An 18,947-nucleotide genomic window follows, 5' to 3' on the forward strand; every position below is an offset into this window, starting at 1 on the left:
ATAGTTGATTTACAATGTTGTGCCAATCTCTGCCTGTATGTACAGCAAAGTAACTTATTAATAGACATATATACATTCTTTTTTAATATTCCTTCCCACAATGGTTTATCACAGGACATTGAATATAGTTTCCTGTGCTATACAGTAGGACCTTGTTGTTTCTCTAAGTACTTTTAAATTTAAAACTGCCTCTAAAATTGGATCATCACAATTCCTGCATGCCCCCAGACTAGTGGTAGGGGAGAAGACCAAGGTGAAAATGGGTTTTCATCTTCAGTGCTGGCTCTGATGGATGTTAGTAGCCACGCTGAGGTTTCTAAGGGTCTGTGACAAGAAACGCTGACTGATTACTGATTCATGCTGGGAGGAGAAGGGAGATGTGTTCTTTGTGTTTACAGACCCAGCAGTCCTTAGTTGAGCAGTTACTATGTGCCACTTGGTTATGATTTATGGAATCAATAAAGATGTAGTGATGCAGCTAAAATAGCTTAATATCCTAAATTGAGAGAATTTAAGTCCTTGATATTTAATAGAGAACTCATACTTCTAGTATTTCTGTGGATCTCAAGGCCAAAGGACCCGAAATCTCCAGGTCCCAGCTTCCATCTAAGGCTTATTAACCCTTGGTTAATAGTGGCCTGAAGATGTGTTGAATAAATGAATGAATTCCTAGGTTTTTAAGCACAATCATTTACCCAATAAAGTGAGGTGAAGCCTGCAGACATGGAAAAAAGTCACTGTTGGCTCTGAAGAGATGACATTTCTACAGCCTGGCATTTAAGTGCAATCCAGGCATGAAACTATATTTTTCTTTTGTTTTCCTTTGCCAATTTTAGTTATTCGGAGCTTGTCTATACAGCAATTCGTGGGAAGAGGGAACCTATATGATTGCTAAATAGTGTTAAATGAAATAAAATATACCTTTTAAAATGCTGGTAGGAAGACCAAAGCCATACCAAATATATACTGCAGTCATTTGAAAAGCTTATTTTCTGCTATGAGGATGACCTTGATACATTTTGTTACTGGTTCAGTAACAATCAATAATATCAAACAATCAGATTAACTAATGAAAGCAACACAATACAACCGCTCTGTTCATACAGAACGTTCAGAAATGAAGAATAAAGCTTGCCAACTCCTTTTCTGGAGCAAAAGATGCTTCTGCAGCACAGTCCTTATTCATTGAATATTCATACTGTGAAATCACTAAAACCAACATCTTTTTTGCCCAGAAGACATCCTTAAAGCAGCAGTTCTCAAATATTCTGGTCTGGGACTTTGTTATGCTCTTAAAAATTATTCAGTGCTCCCAAAGCACTTTGCTTATGTGAGTTCTATTTATTCATATTTATAAGATTAAAAATTAAATTAGAAATTTTAAAACAAAAAAATACATAAGCTCACATTCCACACAGTCTCTGGAAGACTGCACGGTGCACTTGTAAGATGATGAAATGAAAGATGCAAATTAGATTTTTGTGTTATTATAAAAAATTGACTTCACAGGCCCCTCAAAGGGTTCTGGGAACTTCCAGGGATCCCTGGACCACACTTTGAGAACTGCTACCTCAGGTGTCTGAAGGTCAGAAAAACGGATAATAGAATTTAGATAAGGAAGACTCAGTGAAACAGTATATTTTGGCAAACAGGCAGGGAGAAAGTATATGAACTTGGCAATTTTTAAGTACTTCAAAGAAGTTTTTACAGGAGCATTAACGCAGAAGAGAACATCAGCCTATATCCAACTATAAAAAATATAAGGTCCTAGAAACAGGGGAAGAGTATTTACTTTGCTGATTAACGATGGCTTATGTATCTCAGAGCCTAAACTTGTTTCTTTATAACATCATAAAGTCACATACTCTCCAAGAAATCTACAGAAACAGGAAATAAATTTTAAAATGAAAAATAAACACGCCAATTACAGCTGCTGTCTTCAAGAATAGGTGGGGAAAATGTCATGCCTAGATAAAAATTTAAGCTTTGGCATAATCTGAAAGAGTCAAGTGGCAATGTTTTCTGAGATTTCAATAAAAAGCAAAGAACATTTCCAGCAACTGAGAAAATCTTAAATTTCATAAGCAAACTCTATTTCTGAATCAGAGATACTTTCCCATGGTCCAACTAACATGCATTACTCGTTGGACTCTATATACACTGAAATCTGTGTAAAATCTGCTCTTAAGCACATAATGAAATAAAGCTTAGGCCCTATTAAAAAACAGAAGCAGTGCTGTTCTCTGTCAAACTATGTGGTGTGAAATGATTTGCAGCCAAGATTCCAGAGTAGAGACGTAAGCAATGATTATAGTTATTTATTTGATTTAAGAAGGAGCAGTAGGACATTAAACACTAAAAAAAAAAAAAAAAATCTACAGTTACTAAATCAAGAACACTTGTGTCTTAGCATGTCTTCCCAAGCATAAGCTTCTTGCAACAGAATGTAAAGATGCTGGGAGATTAACCTGACTCTTGTGCTTTATCTACTTCAAATTTCTTCACCTTGAAGAGTACTGACCAAAAAAAAAAATTCTACGTGGTTTGGAAATTCTCGACACCAAATTAAAACCAAACCAACACTGAAAGGGTAGAAAACTGTGTTCCTCTTGGGAAAACCTCAGTCTCATAGATAACAGTAGCTGATGGCCCTTGGGGATGGTTCTGTCCTGACTGGAAGACTCTGGGCAAATCAATTTGGTGTCTCAATGTCCTCTTCTGTGACTGGGGACAATGACCTGCCCTCTCTGATCAGTGTGGATAATAAATGAGATTATGGACATTAAACGTCCAGCATAATGCTGGCCGCAATCCATGTTAACTTTTACGGTCTGACATCCCCGTTGAAGATGTAAAGCTGGCGCGGTGAGCAAACTGTCCTGGCGAATCAGAAAACAAGTCTGAATCCAAGAGCAAAAGCTGTATTCAGTAAGGTTCTTCTTTTTACACTTCATGGTACAAAAATGTTAAGTGATGCGATTGCCAGTGGGGGCATCACCCATCTGGGCCCCCGAGAGAGAAAGAGGTGGTCTGGTGTACACAGCCTCGTCCAGCTTCCCACGCAGGAGCCGACACCACGGTGGCTGCTGGCGGCACCTTCCAATTTTCCAGTATCTCTATTTGCGTATCTCTTTGATCTTTTCTCTCTCTCTTTTCTTTTCTTTCTTTTTTTTTTCTAATTAATTTACTCTTTAGTTTCCTTTCCTATGACTTAAAAGGAGGAAAGGAGGCTGTAACACACCAACAAGAGCTGTTTGGACCTCGACATTTGTCCCTTCCTGCCTCAACGTGGTCTCTAATGATGGCACAGCGAGACGTCTGGTGGGACTGGGCCTTTGTGCCCCCATGACAGGTGTGTTAGAGGTGACAGTGGGGGCAAAGGGACCTCAAAGGAGAAACACGGACATCTGGGACCCACATCCCAAGTCATCTACTTATTAGTGACAGGCCCTGGTCTAAGCATCAACCTTCACAAGTCCTCGGTCTTTGCATCTGTATGATGGGGATAAGAATACCGACCTCACATGGTGGTTGGGAGAATATACTGAGTAATATATGCCACAGCACCTTATAAACTTCAACTTATTGGGGAAGAAAAAAGGCAGTCACCATAACCCCATGGCCAGAAGAGGACTGCTGTGCCAAGGAACCCAGGTTAACCACAACCAAGATGCCAGATTCTGGTTTCACCACCAACACCCGACCCGCGATTTATCACCAACTTGTCAAAACTTTGTTACTGATGAGTTGATGGATGCCTGTACAAAAATATGGAGCTGATGGACAAAGTCAAGTCAAAAATAACTTTCAGCACCTCTAACTCCAATCATCCCAGATAAACCAACGACAGCTACTAAAATTCCTTATTCTTCATTCCGTTTTAGGCAACTAAATGTAAGGGGGCGCTTTCTTTACACACAAGCTCCACAGGTTTAGGTTCAAGAAACCGAAATCTGCGGGGACCAAAGAACAGCATTTGTCCCTAGTGAAAAAAGGAGGCATCCTCTGAATTCTTATTTCAACTCGCATACAGCAAAGTATTTGACAACTGGCAAGGAGGATGCTGAGAATCGATGGCATCTCGTCTTCGTTGTGCACTGTGCCCCTCTTGTGCCCTCTTTTTTCTCAAGACCACTTGTGCCTCTACGTGACTCTGCCCCTCTCAGTGGCTCTGGGTCTTGGCCATTAGCAGAAATTACTCCTGGCTGATCAGTAAATCACCATGTCATGATCACGGTGCGACCCCCTCAGCGCATCTGCCCACGTCTCCATTGCAATGCACGTGCCTCCATACACTTACCTTCGTTCTGTTACCCCAGCTTGAGGAGGCCTGGTCCTTCTTCCCCAGGACATGTGGACCCTCCCTCGTTACGTCGCCTGTGTTTTTCATTTTCCTCTGTTCTGATCTGCGTTCCCCTCTGTCCTTGGCCTCACAGACAGGCAGGGAGTTCATTAGTTTGAGCCCCACTGTCTGCAACTACAGCTTCGACAGAAGGGAGACTGTGCCTTCTAGGCCCTCTGCCAGGTGATGAAGCCCTGGAATGACGATCCCGACATCTCCCACACCTGGTTCCCTTCACCTCCACTTCTCTCCTTATGAAATTCTGCCTGAGTCAGAAATTAGTTGATTCTGGTCTGTCACTGGAAGAAGGACATCAATTCACGCAGCCGCTGATCATATGCATTTGGTACCCACACAACTGGCCCAAGACAAAAGGAGCTGGGGTCGGGTGCACCTTCCACAGGTAAGTCCTCACCTTGTTTGAGAGGAACATGGGTATATTACACGCAAATCCCTCAATCAGGGATTTGCGTGTAATATAAAAGATGTACTACAACCCAAAAGAAAGAATTGCTCTGAAGAAATAAAAACTTTACACAAAAGATCCCATCTGTGGCCGACAGATTCTGCAGTGCCCTCCTGGAGTTCACGCCCACGCCATCCACTTGCTTCAAGTGTGGGTGGGGCCTGTGACTGGCTTCTAACTGATGACATACAGCAATAGTGATTCCACTTTAACTGATTACACAGGGTTCTAACTTCCATCTTGCCAGCAGATACTCTCTGTAGACTCTCCCTGCTGGCTCTGATGAAGCCAGCCACCGTGTTGTGGGCTGCCCTACAGAGAACCCCAGCTGACGAGGACCTGAGGCACTCTTGGGCTGAAGGCCAGCAAGGAACTGAGGACCCCAGTCCAACTGCCCTCAAGGAACTCAAGGCTGCCAACAGCCACATGAGCTTGGAAGCAGATGCATCCCCAGTCAAGTTTTCAGATGAAACCCTGACTTTGGCTGACTCCCTGATGACAGCTTCATGATAGACCCTGAAGCAAAGGCCTCAGCTAAGCTGTGCCTTGATTCCCGACCCACAGAACCCAAGGGATAGCACATGTGCTGGTTTAAGCTTCTACATTTGTGGTAATTTGTTATGTAGCAATAGATAACTGATTCACCATCCGAGCCCCAAATAAAGCCAGGACTGGTAAGCACATTTAAATTTCCCCTTATTAAGAGACAACTTTTCACACTGGGAATTCAATACTTTAAAAAGATGCTAATTTAATAAGACATTATTTCCCCTCCCTGGGTTTCTCCTTTAAACAGTATTTTCCTTAGTTCCAAGTGTTAAGATACCATCATAGGTCGGAACTTTTCTTCTCTCTGCCTAAACAGAACATAAATACTCAAAATTTCAAAACTTAAGTTTGAATTTCAATCCCATCCAATCTCAAACTGAGGAACTTAAAAAAGCCTTAAAAAAACAAACAGGTGTTTCCAAATGAACTCCTCTCCTTCTCCTGGCCCTGGAATTCTATGTAGTCTTTTCAGCTGCATATTCACGTCCTCAGACACATGAGCCAGTTTTAAGCTTCCTGCAAATAATTCTTTTCTACGTTAAAAGTTGCAGTTGTTAACAGCTTTGAAAAACTGCAAATCATTCTTACTTACATCTGGAAGTCTGTACAGCTTCATCGTTCTCTGCAAAGTCATATTTCTACTCAAGTGAGAAAATTTCACTTCTACCAATTTTCTGGGGTTTAGTGATCGATGCCAGTATCTGGAATACAATACAGGTTTTAAGATCTGATTGATTTCTGACTCTCCAGGTTTTTACTCTTTGTCTCAGTTCAGCTGTTACAGAAGCATTGAACAAACGCTTACATTAGGCCCAGTGCAATGCTGGGTGCTGGCTCTCTTCCTATGCAATTATTTTATCCGTCACTTTTTACATCTAAATTATGTCCCAGTTATGTTCTTTGTTGTTTGTAACCGTTCATCTCTTTCAATAAAGAGAGATCTTAGAATTACAAAAGGAATATTGACAATGCCCAGTTCCTAAGTACTGAATGATCATCACAGATTCTAAGAAGGCAAACCATAAAGTTTAAACACATGAAAATACCCTTCTTAAGTTAGTAGCCTTCACGTTTACATATCGCACACCAAAGAAAACTTTTTGAGAAACGAGATTGAATTTCTTAAGTGCTTCCAGGTTTAGGTACTAGGATGAATGATTGTATTAAAATATACCCATGAAGTCTAATTTATTCTGTTTATTTATGAATAAGTTAATAGGAGAGTCATTTTACAGTTTTGTGTTTTATATTCTGTTTTCCTGAAGTTTCATCTTATTTGAGTCAATAAAAATAACAGAGGGAGATAAACTCTTTCTGATGCTCTAGAAACAGGTTAGTCAAGTGACACTCTGACCAGCAATTTCCTTATTAGATTAACCTTTGAAAGCTTGATAAGAGCAGATGAAGTAATAAAAACAGAGCTTCAGCTTTCTTATCACTGTTAGCAAATGAGTATGTCCAGGCTTTTCAGCTGATGTTTCTCAAGCTTTTGGAGTAGTTCCTGATAGCACTGGCATAACACTGAGTGTTAAAGCAGGAAAGAAAATGGTACTACAGGGACACCTCAAGATGACTGATGCCCTGGGTTTCCCAAGGCAGAGACTAGTCTTTCAAATGGAAGAGAGACAGAAGTGGAGATGCAGCACCTTTCGTATACACGTGGCTGCAGGGTTTACTGCAAGAATACTGGGCTAGTGGTTCTTGGTTCTATCTCCATCTCTGCTACCAACCAACCACATCATCATGGGTCAATAGCAGGGAGGCTCAAAGCGTTAGGTACAGGTGATGTGCAAGATAAAGGTGTGATGCTATTACCTGCATGTGGCCACTGGCTTCGGAAGAACCACTCCAGCGGTATAAACAGCCTGGAAAATCCCTTCCAGGTTCACTCTTCTGGTTATTTCTCGAATCAACACTGGGGCTACCCGTTTTGATCTCAATTTCTTATGAACACAAAGAAAGTTGATTTCGACCATCTTCTTCACGCTAAGAAATAAAAATAGTGAAAATTAGAGCCAACATAAGAGGAAAACATTAAAAAAAACCAAAAAACCAAAAACACCTTCAACATTTCAAAGAATAAGAAACTGAAAGGCCTCCTGTAACACACTATTTAAGAAAAATATCCTATCATTTAGATATTTCACGAATTCAGATTAACATGTTATTTCCCACACTCCACCACCAAAATGATCATAGCTCCAGGCTGTGGAAATGCAAACATCCTTGTTCTAAATAAATTTGAGAACTTTGGTCTTTTCTAAGTTTTCCGTTTAGAAACTGGATCAGCTGTGCCTCACAGTTTCTGTATCTGTTTTTCCTGTAATGTAGACAATTACAGCAATAACTGGGTCACCCAGATGCAGAATCTAATAAGATGTTGCTTTGGCATATAATGCAATCCCCAGGATCTCTGGGAAGTGCCTCAACCAGGCCAGAGCTGGTGCTTTTCTGAGCAACAATGAACCTTCTAGAGCTTCAAAGCCCATCCTCTGCTCTGGTTCCAGATATGCACGCATTTCATTTGGCACAAAATATTCCTTGAGATCAAATGCTTTTTAGCAGTAAGTAAGCTTACCCAATACATTGAAAGGTGAAGAGACCTATTATGCATTAGATCTTCGAGTTTCATAGCTGTATCTCTGACTTTCTGGGCTGGAGACCCAGAGCAAAAATGGAACATACATATCCTATGGATAGAAAGACTTCAAAAAAAAACTCCAACTAATTTTTTCTCCAGAAACAAATCTGAAATACCTATCTATAGCTTTGTTTTTTCTGCTACATACATACATACCTGTGTGTGCATGTATGAGATTGAGAGGCAGAGAGAGAAAAACAGAGAGAGAAAAATACAGCTCTTTTTTTTGTTATTGTTCACAACCTGTTTTTTTATTAATAAGCTTTATTTTTAGAGCAGTTTTAGGTTCCCAGCAAAACCGAGCAGAAAGTATAGAGTTTCCATACACCTCTGCCCTTCCCACATGCACAACCTCCCCCACCATCAACAGCCTGCATTCAGTCACTTAAAAAAGCCTATTCTAGGAGAATTCCCTGGCTGTCCAGTGGTTAGGACTCTGTGCCTCCACTGCAGGAGCTGCAGATTCGATCCCTGGCTGGGGAGCTAAGATTCTGCATGCCATGTAACGCAGCTGGAGAAAATAAGAAGCCTATTCTAACCACAATTCTTGGAGAAGCAATACCTCAAAACTGACAAGGAGAAGCTTCACCATGTACCTGTCGTAGATGCGAATGTTCGCAGGAATGGCGCTGATGAATCCCACTAGTTTTTTGTTCGAAGACACCCTGACGCCACAGTGCCACTGAAGGAGCCAGCCTGGGGGACGCAGAGCCCTGAAGTCAATGCAGGCAAGGAAAACAGGTGCAGTGAGTGTCCAACAAAACACAGACAGAGACAGGCCAACCCCTCCGCCGCCCCGTCCCCACCAGGCACATGTGACCAGCGAGACTCACCACAACAGGAACTCGGGCGAATAGTCAAACCGGAACATGTTGTCGTCATCCTCCACGTAATTCTCATTCAACAGGGTGTACAGCTCCCTGAGCTAGGAGAGCAAACAAGCACCCTGCCTGTGATGCTGGGGACCAACGCAGAAGCAACCCATGCCAACGCGGGGACCGAGGTCGAGGGTTTTACTCACCACTTCGGCATTACCCAAATCTAAAGTGTCCCACATGAAACCCTGCGGCAGGGAATATGGTTCTTGACGCACGTTTTCTTTATCAGCTTCAATTGCACCATGAGATGTTATTACTTCATCTGGAGTCGTGGAGAAGGAGAAAAAGAAAGACAAAAAGAGAGATGATTCAATTACAAAGTGTTCTGACGATCCAAAATGGTCAGTTACAGGAAACAAAAGCATGCTTAGGGCTCTTGAGTTTCATATAATTTTTAAAAATACTGTAGTGTTCCAGCTACCTCCAGAATGAAGCAGGGTAGATACGTAGTGGTGGAGAGTAACTGCTAATTGACCAATTAAAGGAGAAATCCTATCATCCACTGGCAAACTGGACATTATGAAACAGTGGTGATTTCTCAGTCTGAACTCCTACATTACAGATTAATCATTCGACACAACTGCTGGCCACATAGGTTTGATATAACAGCCGTAGAGATGTTTTCTTTTAAACTCTGCTTTTCAACAGACGGGTGGCAAGGGCTGCAGTGACCTCTGACCCCTCCCAGCAAAATCCAAAATTAATTTCAGGACTGTTTACTTCTATCTGGGCTGCTGACAGCACAGTTCAAGCCATCAATGTCTCTAGCAATTTCCACAAAGAGATGCCCTTTTCCAATTCCTCCTCCGGAGCTTCGCAATGCAGTTGGGATAAAATCCAGGCCCTTGACCATGGCCACTGCCTGCCTGGCCACCCTCGCCACATCCACCCCACCCCTGCTCTCAAGGCTTCGGCCCCACTGACCTTCCTCAGGCTGAACCTCTGCTCAGAAGGCCCATCCCCTGCCTTTCACATGGCTGGCCACTGCTGTTTCTTCAGCTATAAGCTTACACATCACTTCCTCACAGCATTGTCCCCGACTAAAGCTTCTTCCTGTGTGGAGGTATGTCCTCCCTGCCTGCCCACTGTTACCCTACTTTCCCACCACTGTTTCCGGGGTCCGCGTCCCAGTGCCTGGCATTTAGTGATAGATGTTCAACAAATATCTGCTGAATAAATGACCTTCAGGTACAATTCTTACCATCAGAGACTTTTTTACAGGGGGGACGTCACAGGGTTTGTACCAGCCCCAAGGGATTTCTTTTTTGCTTCTTCCTAATCCCTGACTTTGCATGTTCATCTCATCTCCACTCTACTAGCTCATCCGCACGTGAATACCTCAGGCTCCCTTAGGTCAGCCCCAGTGGCCAGATTCCCAGCTGCTCCCCGGGGGTCCCTTGGGAGTTGCTTAGGGCTTCGCTAATCCACACAACACCCAGGGCCCATCCCACTCAAGCTGCTCCAGACACCTGGGTGTGTCTGACTGAACTGGGACACGGCTCTGGAGAGAAACAAAGAGGCAGAGTCCCCCTGACTTTCAAATGTTCTCCCCAACCTCAGGCCCCCTCTTCCACCACTGGTGTTGCCTTAATTGAGGTGGGTAGGTAACACTGTAGGAACCCGAGAATCCTGCAAGGATTTAGGGGAGGGGCCAAAACAAAGCGAGCAGCGGGGCTATCTTCCCAAAGAGGTGCACTGGGGTGAGGTGCCAGCAAGAAGAGACTTTCTCCTCCCCGGGCAGTGACCCAAAAGCCACCAGCAGCATTTAGCCAAACCCAGTACATTCAGATCAATAAACCTACATCTCTTTAGCTAACAGTCAATCAATTCAATGTCATTTGAAACCCAGTAAATTCAGTCTAGAGGGTCTTCCTCCACTACCAAATAATTCCTAGAGCCTGAAAACAAAAAAACAAAAAAACAAAAAAAACCAACCAAGGATCATTGCTTTCTTCTTTCTTTCATGCTCTGAAGCTCATGATTTTGAAGCTGCTTGGGGTGGGTGTGGGTGGAAAAGGAATGGCCACTTTTAAAAAGTTTGAAACCTATTATTTGAAGTCACAGAGAAGGATTGTTCCCTGATTTATATTTGATAAAACTGATTATCTGTACACAACTGGGCTAATAAAAGAGTTTGGGATGGCAATGAATACCTCCTATTATATGGGTTTTGGAACTGAAACTATCATGGAAGAAAAATACGGAAATAATATATGGAAATATATAGCTTCATATAAACATAAGACAAAGCAGCAGGTTTAGCTTGTAATACACTGATAAACATTTTTATGGCATTTATATCATTTTTTAATTTTTGCATAATGTGAAAGAGTAACAGTGAAATTATGTTTAAGGAAACTTAAGTGGTAAAAGTTCAAGTAAAATGTGATGGAGCAGGCCAGGCACTGGGGGAAGAGGCCTATTACAGAGACTTTTACATGACCCAGAGCACTTATGAAGGCCTTCACGGGGTGTCCCAATTCACTTATTATACTGGAATGTTATCACACTGGTAATAATTAACACCGTGGGTGAGCATTCAGAATCCTATTGTTAAACAGAGCAAAATTTTCCATTTCAGTAAGATTTAACAGGGCAAATTTTCTGTGTTTTTTGGGGTAACTGAACTGTGAGACTGCTAAAAATGTATGTAGAAGATAAACCACTCCATGACGATCGAAACCAAAAAACTGGGAGTGGCAGAGACCCCTGTTTTATGTATACATTTAATACACTAATGTTTGAAGTGTGCGGACACCAAATTTCATAGGGACAGGAATTAGATTAACACTGTTCTTACTGAAAGCCAGTGTCACCACCCAATATTTAAGAAGGAAAATATGACTCCTGTGTAACTTTCGAATTTGTCATCTAAAATAAATGGTGTAAGTGAAGGCAAGCCTCTTTTGTGTTTTTTTTGTTTGTTTGTTGTTAACCCAGCTTTGTTTTTTGTGGGGAAAAGGCAGAAAAGCTTACTTAGTTTGGGTACCGGCTGTGTGTCCCAAAACTGGTATCTGTGTTTGACAGCCTCATCAATGTTCCTGGCGGGGCCCTGGCATGCGGATAACAGCTCCATTGCCCTCTGGATATCCTGCAACTTCTGCATTGGAATGGTGGGATTCTACAACAGCAAAGACACACAGACACAAAATATGAGGAAGCTGCCGCTACTCCCAAACCTGGGGCAGGTCCACGTGCACCCTCCTTGGAGACTATACAGCGTTGGTTGGAAAAACACAGAATCTTCCTCTAAGCCTGGCCCTTGGGCTCAAGTATGCTAACGTATTAAAATATAAGCAAACGTGTTAGGTTAAAGGCAACAACAGTTCTATAGCTTTAATGGGGCTCTGACAGTCTGGGAAATCTCAAGTAAACCGAACCACTCTTTGCTGCAATTTCCCACCCATGTGCAAACAGTCCTCACCCTTAACTACTCCTGTGGGCGGAGCAGCAGAAGGGGTGCTGTGCAATGTAAACGTTACCACCACACGGCGGCCAGTCAGACTCTGGCTTTGGCGTCACTGTTGGGGTTAATGTTTGGCAGGAGCACTGTGGGGACAAAGGAAATAACTTCTAGAAAGGAAGCCAGGCAGACGAGGGAGATTTTAGTTTATAAAAAGAAAGAAATCCGAACTTAGTGCTGGGCTGGGAAGGAAGTTCATCAAGAAAGGACTCTCTAAGGATGCCTTCTCTGGGACCACACCCTGCTCTCTCCTAATTCTGATGCTTCTCCAGAGACAAACATTCCAGCAAGGATGAGCAGTTTCCTCTATGAATGCAGATCTTTTGCAACCATAAAAGCCTGTTCTCCCCCATCCAAGGGTTGGAAATAACCTCCCTTTTAAGTAAAATATATCCTCAGTCTATAAAATTGACAATGCCTTTAAATATTAAAGTTCCTTCCTCAAAACCAATATTCCTGTTATCTCTGAAGATTCCCCTGCTCTCTCTTTTTTTTTTTGGAAGATCCCTCAAATAATGTAATATTTCACAGAAAATGAGACCATACTTGAAATGAGAGAGTAGTATGTAGGACTGAACATGGAAATCTGTGAGGTTCCTTCAACATGCGAAATTATTGATTAGTTTTAGAATTTTGATGCCATACAAAGAATGCTCTTCACTGTGGGTTCAGAATTGGTTAGAAGGAGTTTCAGAGCCTTTGGTTTCCCTGTATGTCAACACTACAGGCACCAAGGAAAGGTGCCATCAACCCTCAGTGGTTTATTAACAGCAGCTCTGAACTTCTGTTCAGTTTTGACTCTGAAGTCTGTGGTCTGGAGCAAATCCTTGAATCTGGGAAGATTACTTGTTTGACCCCATACAAAACAACGTTTATTTAAAATAGACCATCCTGTGGTGGCTTTACTCACCGGATTTCCTTAAGATTCTTGCCCCTAAAATGATTCCAAGAAACAAAGTGTTGGAGTCTAACCAGAGGCAGGTTAAAGTTTTAATGTCTCCACTTGGAAGTCTAACAACATCACCAAGCACTGCCACAAATTTTGTAAGCTGTTTATCTTCTATTTTGATTGAGGTCTGAATCGTCAGGTTCATATATCAATTATACATACTAATTTAACAAAATAATTTTGTTGTTCTAATTTACTGTATTTTTAGATTTCTCTCATTTGGGTCTCTTCTGAGCCTCAACATAAAAGTTTGTGATTTCTAGCAAATGAAATTTACATCCACTTGAACCCCCAACAACACAATCAACTAGGAGACAGCATATTTCATTCATGTAGTAATGCCTGAACATGCATCTGTTTATCTTAAAATAGGCCAAGTAGAACCAAGTCTTACAAAAATATACCTACAGTGTCTGGTACCGAATTTGCCATGGTGGTTAACTCTTTTTTCCTGCTATTTGGGTTAAATCCTCTAACAAGAATGTATCAAACTCCAACTCGTTCATAACAAACATGCATCAGCATCTTTGTTCCAAAGGAGATAATGATGGTACCTCATCTCCATGAAGAAGCCCTCAGAGTGGCCGCTGCCTTGGCAGGTTGACCAGCACTCTTTACATGATATCACCATTCATGAAATAGTCATATCCCAATGCTCACTATTAAAAGCTTTCTTTTTTTTTATTGAAGTCTAGTTGATTTACAATATTATATTAGCTTCAGGTGTACAACATAGTGATTCAATATTTTTACAGATGACACTCTTAGATTCAAGTAAGTGCAACTTTCAAATCCATGGCAACAGAGCAGTAAGGAAAATTCCGCTATGATAAATTCTTAAACCTATCCGATAGCCTTTGGGAGCAGCATCAAAGGGGTGTTTGGAAACGTGAGAATGTGTACTGATCCTGCATTAGCCTCCCACTATTATATTCTGATGTAAGAGTCAGACACGCCTCTTCTCCTCCATATCTGCTCCTTGGGAAATACCAAACACCAACTGGACTCTTTGCCTATTATTTTCCAATTTAATACTTTGGAAAAAATGTTCAAGTCCTTTATCACTAAGAAGTACAAGATCCCAAATATCATTTTATTTTGGTTCTTGACTCTAGACCACAATATTCTCTAAAGAATCTTGCTACATGTAAAAGAATGAAATTAGAACACTCCCTAACACCATACACAAAAATAAACTCAAAATGGATTAAAGATCTAAATGTAAGGCCAGATACTACAAAACTCTTAGAGGAAAACATAGGAAGAACACTCTGTGACATAAATGACAGCAAGATCCTTTTTGACCCATCTCCTAGAGTAATGGAAATAAAAACAAAAATAAACAAATGAGACCTAAAGAAACTTAAAAGTTTTGGCACAGCAAAGGGAACCATAAATAAGACGAAAAGACAACCCTCAGAATGGGAGAAAACATTTGCAAATGAAGCAACAGACAAAGGATTAATCTCCAAAATATACACAGCACATGCAGCTCAATATCAAAAAAACAAAAACAAAAACAAAAACCCATCTAAAAATAGGCAGAAGACCTAAATAGACATTTCTCCAAAGACAACATACAGATGGTCAGCAAACACATGAAAAGATGCTGAATATCACTAATCATCAGAGAGATGCAAATCAAAACCACAATGAGGTATCACCTCACACCAGTCAGAATGGCCATCAACAAAAAATCTAGAAACAATAAATGCTGGAGAAAAGGGAACTCTCCTGTACTGTTGGTGGGAATGTAACTTGATACAGCCACTATGGAAAACAGTATGGAGATTTCATAAAAAACTAAAAATAGAACTACCATATGACCCAGCAATCCCACTCCTGGGCATATACCTTGAGAAAACCATAATCCAATAAGACACATGTACCCCAATGTTCACTGCAGCACTATTTACAGTAGCCAGGACATGGAAGCAACCTAAATATTCATCAACAGATGACTGGATAAAGAAGATGTGGCAATATACAATGGAATATTACTCAGCCATAAAAAGAAATGAAACTGAGTTATTTGTAGTGAGGTGGATGGACCTACAGTCTGTCATACAGCGCGAAGTAAGTCAGAAAGAGAAAAACAAATACTGTATGCTAACTCATATATATGGAATCTAAAAAAATGGTACTGATGAACCCCAGTGGCAGGGCAAGACTAAAGATGCAGATGTAGAGAACGGACTTCAGGACACGGTGTGGGGAGGGGAAGCTGGGATGAAGTGAGAGAGTAGCACTGACATATATACACTACCAAATGTAAACTAGATAGCTAGTGGGAAGCTGCTGCATAGCACAGGGAGATCAACTTAATGATCAGCGATGACCTACAGGGGTGGGATAGGGAGAGTGGGAGGGAGGCTCAAGAGGGAGGGGATGTGGGGATATATGTATAAACACAGCTGATGCACTTGGTTGTACAGTGGAAACTGGCACAACAGTGTAAAGCAATTATACTCCAATAAAGAGCTGGAAAAAAAATTTTTTTTTAATTATTTTACCTTTAAAAAGAAATCTTGACTGATGAAAAATCATCAACAGAAAGACACTGGAACTCACCAAAAAAGACACCCCACATCCAGAGACAAAGGAGAAGCCACAATGAGATAGCAGAAGGGGTGCAATCATGTTAAAATCAAATCCCATAAGTGCTGGGTGGGTAACTCACAAACTGGAGAACAGTTATACTGCAGAAGTCCAACCAATAAAGTGAGGGTTCTAAGCCCGACATCAGGCTTCCCAACCTGGGAGTTTAGCAATGGGAGGAGGAATCCCCAGGGAATCAGACTTTGAAAGCCAGTGGGATTTGATTGTAGGACCTCCACAGGACTGGGGGAAACAGAGGCTCCACCCTTGGAGGGCACATAAAAGAGTGTGCCCACCAGGACCCAGGGGAAGGAGCAGTGACCCCATAGGAGACTGAACCACACCTACCTGTTGGTGTTGGAGGGTTGCCTGTGGAGGTGGGGGGCAGCTGTGGCTCACCGAGGAGACGGGGGTGCTGGCAGCAGGGGTTCCGGGAAGTGCTCACTGGTGTGAGCTCTCCCAGAGTCTGCCATTAGCCCCACCAAAGAGCCTGTAAGCTCCAGTGCTAGGTGGCCTCAGGCCAAACGACCAACAGGGTGGGAACACAGCCCCACCCATTGGCAGACAAGCAGATGAAAGTTTTACTGAGCTCCACCCACCAAATCGGATTAAAGCCTTACTGAGCTCCGCCCACCCAATCCTACCCACCATCAGTCCCTCCCATCAGGAAGCACCCACAAGTTTCCTAGACAGCTTCCTCCACAAGAGGGCAGACAGCAATAACAAGCAGTATCAACAGTATGTCATCTGTGGAACTGAAAACCACAGCCACAGAAAGAGAGAGAAAATGAAAAAGCAGAGGACTTTGTACCAGATGAAGGGACAGGATAAAACCCCAGGAAAACAACTAAATGAAGAGGAGATAGGCACCCTTCCAGAAAAAGAATTCTGAATAATGATGGTGAAGATGATCCAGGACTTTGAAAAAAGACTGGATGCAAAGATCAAAAAGTTTATCAAAGACCTAGAAGAATTAAAGAACAAACAAACAGAGAGAACTTCTTTAAGCAGGAAACATAAGAGAAGAAAAGGACCTACAAAAACAAAAACAAAACAATTAAGAAAATGGTAATAGCAACACAATAACTGAAATGAAAAATACACTAGAAGGAACCAATAGCAGATTAACTGAGGCAGAAGGGTGAATAAGTGAGCTGGAAGACAGAATGGGGATAATCACTGATGCAGAAAAGGATAAAGAATGAAAAGAACTGAAGACAGCTTAAGAGCCCTCTGGGACAATGTTAAACACACCAACATTCACATTATAGGGGTCCCAGAAGGAGAAGAGAGAGAGAAAGGACCCAAGAAAATATTGGAAGAGATTCTAGTTGAAAACTTCCCTAACATGGGAAAGGAAAGAGCTACCCAAGTCCAGGAAGTGCAGAGAGTCCCAGGCAGGAGAAACCCAAGGAGAAACATGCCAAGACGTATAGTAGTCAAATTGACAAAAATTAGACAGAAAAAAGTTATTAAAAGCAACAAGGGAAAAATGACAAATAACATACAAGGGAACTCCCATCAGGTTAACAGCTGATTTCTCAGCAGAAACTCTGCAAGCCAGAAGGGAGTGGCATGATATATTTCAAGTGATGACAGGGAAGAACCTACAACCAAGAATACTCTACCCAGCAAGGATCTCATTCAGATTCAATGGAGAAATCAAAAGCTTTACAAAGAAGCAACAGCTAAGAGAATTCAGCACCACCACACCAGCCCTACAACAAATGCTAAAGGAACTTCTCTAAGTGGGAAACATAAGAGAAGAAAAGGACCTACAAAAACAGAAACAAAACAATTAAGAAAATGGTAATAGGAACATACATATCGATAATTACCTTGAATGTAAATGGACTGAACCCACCAACCAAAAGACACAGACTGGCTGAATGGATACAAAAACAAGATCCATATATATGCTGTCTACCGGAGACCCACTTCAGACCTAGGGACACATACAGACTGAAAGTGAGGGCATGGAAAAAGATATCCCATGCAAATGGAAATCAAAAGAAAGCTGGAGTAGAGATACTCATATCAGATAAAACAGACTTTAAAATAAAAAATGTTACAAGAGACAAGAAAGGACATTACAAAAAGATCAAGGGATCAATCCAAGAAGAAGAGATAACAATTATAAATATATATGCACCCAATATAGGAGCACCTCAATACATAAGGCAAATGCTAACAACTATGAAAGAGGAAATTGACAGTAACACAATCATCGTGGGGGACTTTAACACCCCACTTACACCAATGGACAGATCATCCACACAGAAAATTAACAAGGAAACACAAGCTTTAAATGACACAGTAAATCAGCTTGATTTAATAGATATCTATAGGACATTACATCCAAAAACAGCAGATTACACGTTCTTCTCAAGCGCACATGGAACATTCTCCAGGATAGATCACATTTTGGGTCATAAATCAAGCCTTGGTAACTTCAAGAAAACTGAAATCGTATCAAGCATCTTTTCTGACCACAACACTATGAGATTAGAAATCAATTACTGGAAAAAAACTGTAAAAAACACAAACACATGGAGGCTAAACAATATGCTACTAAATAACCAAGAGATCACTGAAGAAATCAAAGAGGAAATCAGAAAATACCTAGAGACAAATGACAATGAAAACACAATTATCCAAAACCTATGGGATAAGGCAAAGGCTGTTCTAAGAGGGAAGTTTATAGCAATACAATCCTACCTCAAGAAACAAGAAAAATCCCACATAAACAATCTAACCTTACACCTAAAGAAACTGGAGTAAGAAGAGCAAACAAAACCCAAAGTTAGCTGACAAACTAGGACATTTGCAGAGACATGGATGGATGGACCTAGAGACTATCATATGGAGTGAAATGAGTCAGAAAGAGAAAAACGAATATTGTATATTAACACATATATGTGGACTATAGAAAAATGGTACAAATCAACTGGTTTGCAAGGCAGAAAAAGAGACACAGATGTAGAGAACAAACATATGGACACCAAGTGGGGAAAGCAGGGAGGGTTGGGGGGGAACGAATTGGGAGATTGGGATACCAAGT

The 18,947-nt window shown here is 41.4% G+C and overlaps 1 protein-coding gene across 6 annotated transcripts in view; it reads right to left on the minus strand.

Moving 5' to 3' along the window:
- NMT2 (N-myristoyltransferase 2) overlaps positions 1-18,947 on the minus strand; it is a 59,427-nt gene that overhangs the window by 10,773 nt on the left and 29,707 nt on the right. For all 6 annotated transcript variants that reach the window (XM_057731194.1, XM_057731193.1, XM_057731198.1 and 3 more), the window contains 6 exons: positions 11,853-11,997; positions 9,020-9,138; positions 8,832-8,923; positions 8,595-8,711; positions 7,173-7,343; positions 5,950-6,058 (listed from right to left, as the gene is read on the minus strand). In XM_057731194.1, the coding sequence (XP_057587177.1) occupies positions 5,950-6,058; positions 7,173-7,343; positions 8,595-8,711; positions 8,832-8,923; positions 9,020-9,138; positions 11,853-11,997 (753 nt within the window). The remainder of the gene's footprint in view (positions 1-5,949; positions 6,059-7,172; positions 7,344-8,594; positions 8,712-8,831; positions 8,924-9,019; positions 9,139-11,852; positions 11,998-18,947) is intronic.

The sequence above is a fragment of the Hippopotamus amphibius genome, chromosome 4, assembly GCF_030028045.1.
Source record: "Hippopotamus amphibius kiboko isolate mHipAmp2 chromosome 4, mHipAmp2.hap2, whole genome shotgun sequence".
NCBI classification, from domain to species: domain Eukaryota; kingdom Metazoa; phylum Chordata; class Mammalia; order Artiodactyla; family Hippopotamidae; genus Hippopotamus; species Hippopotamus amphibius.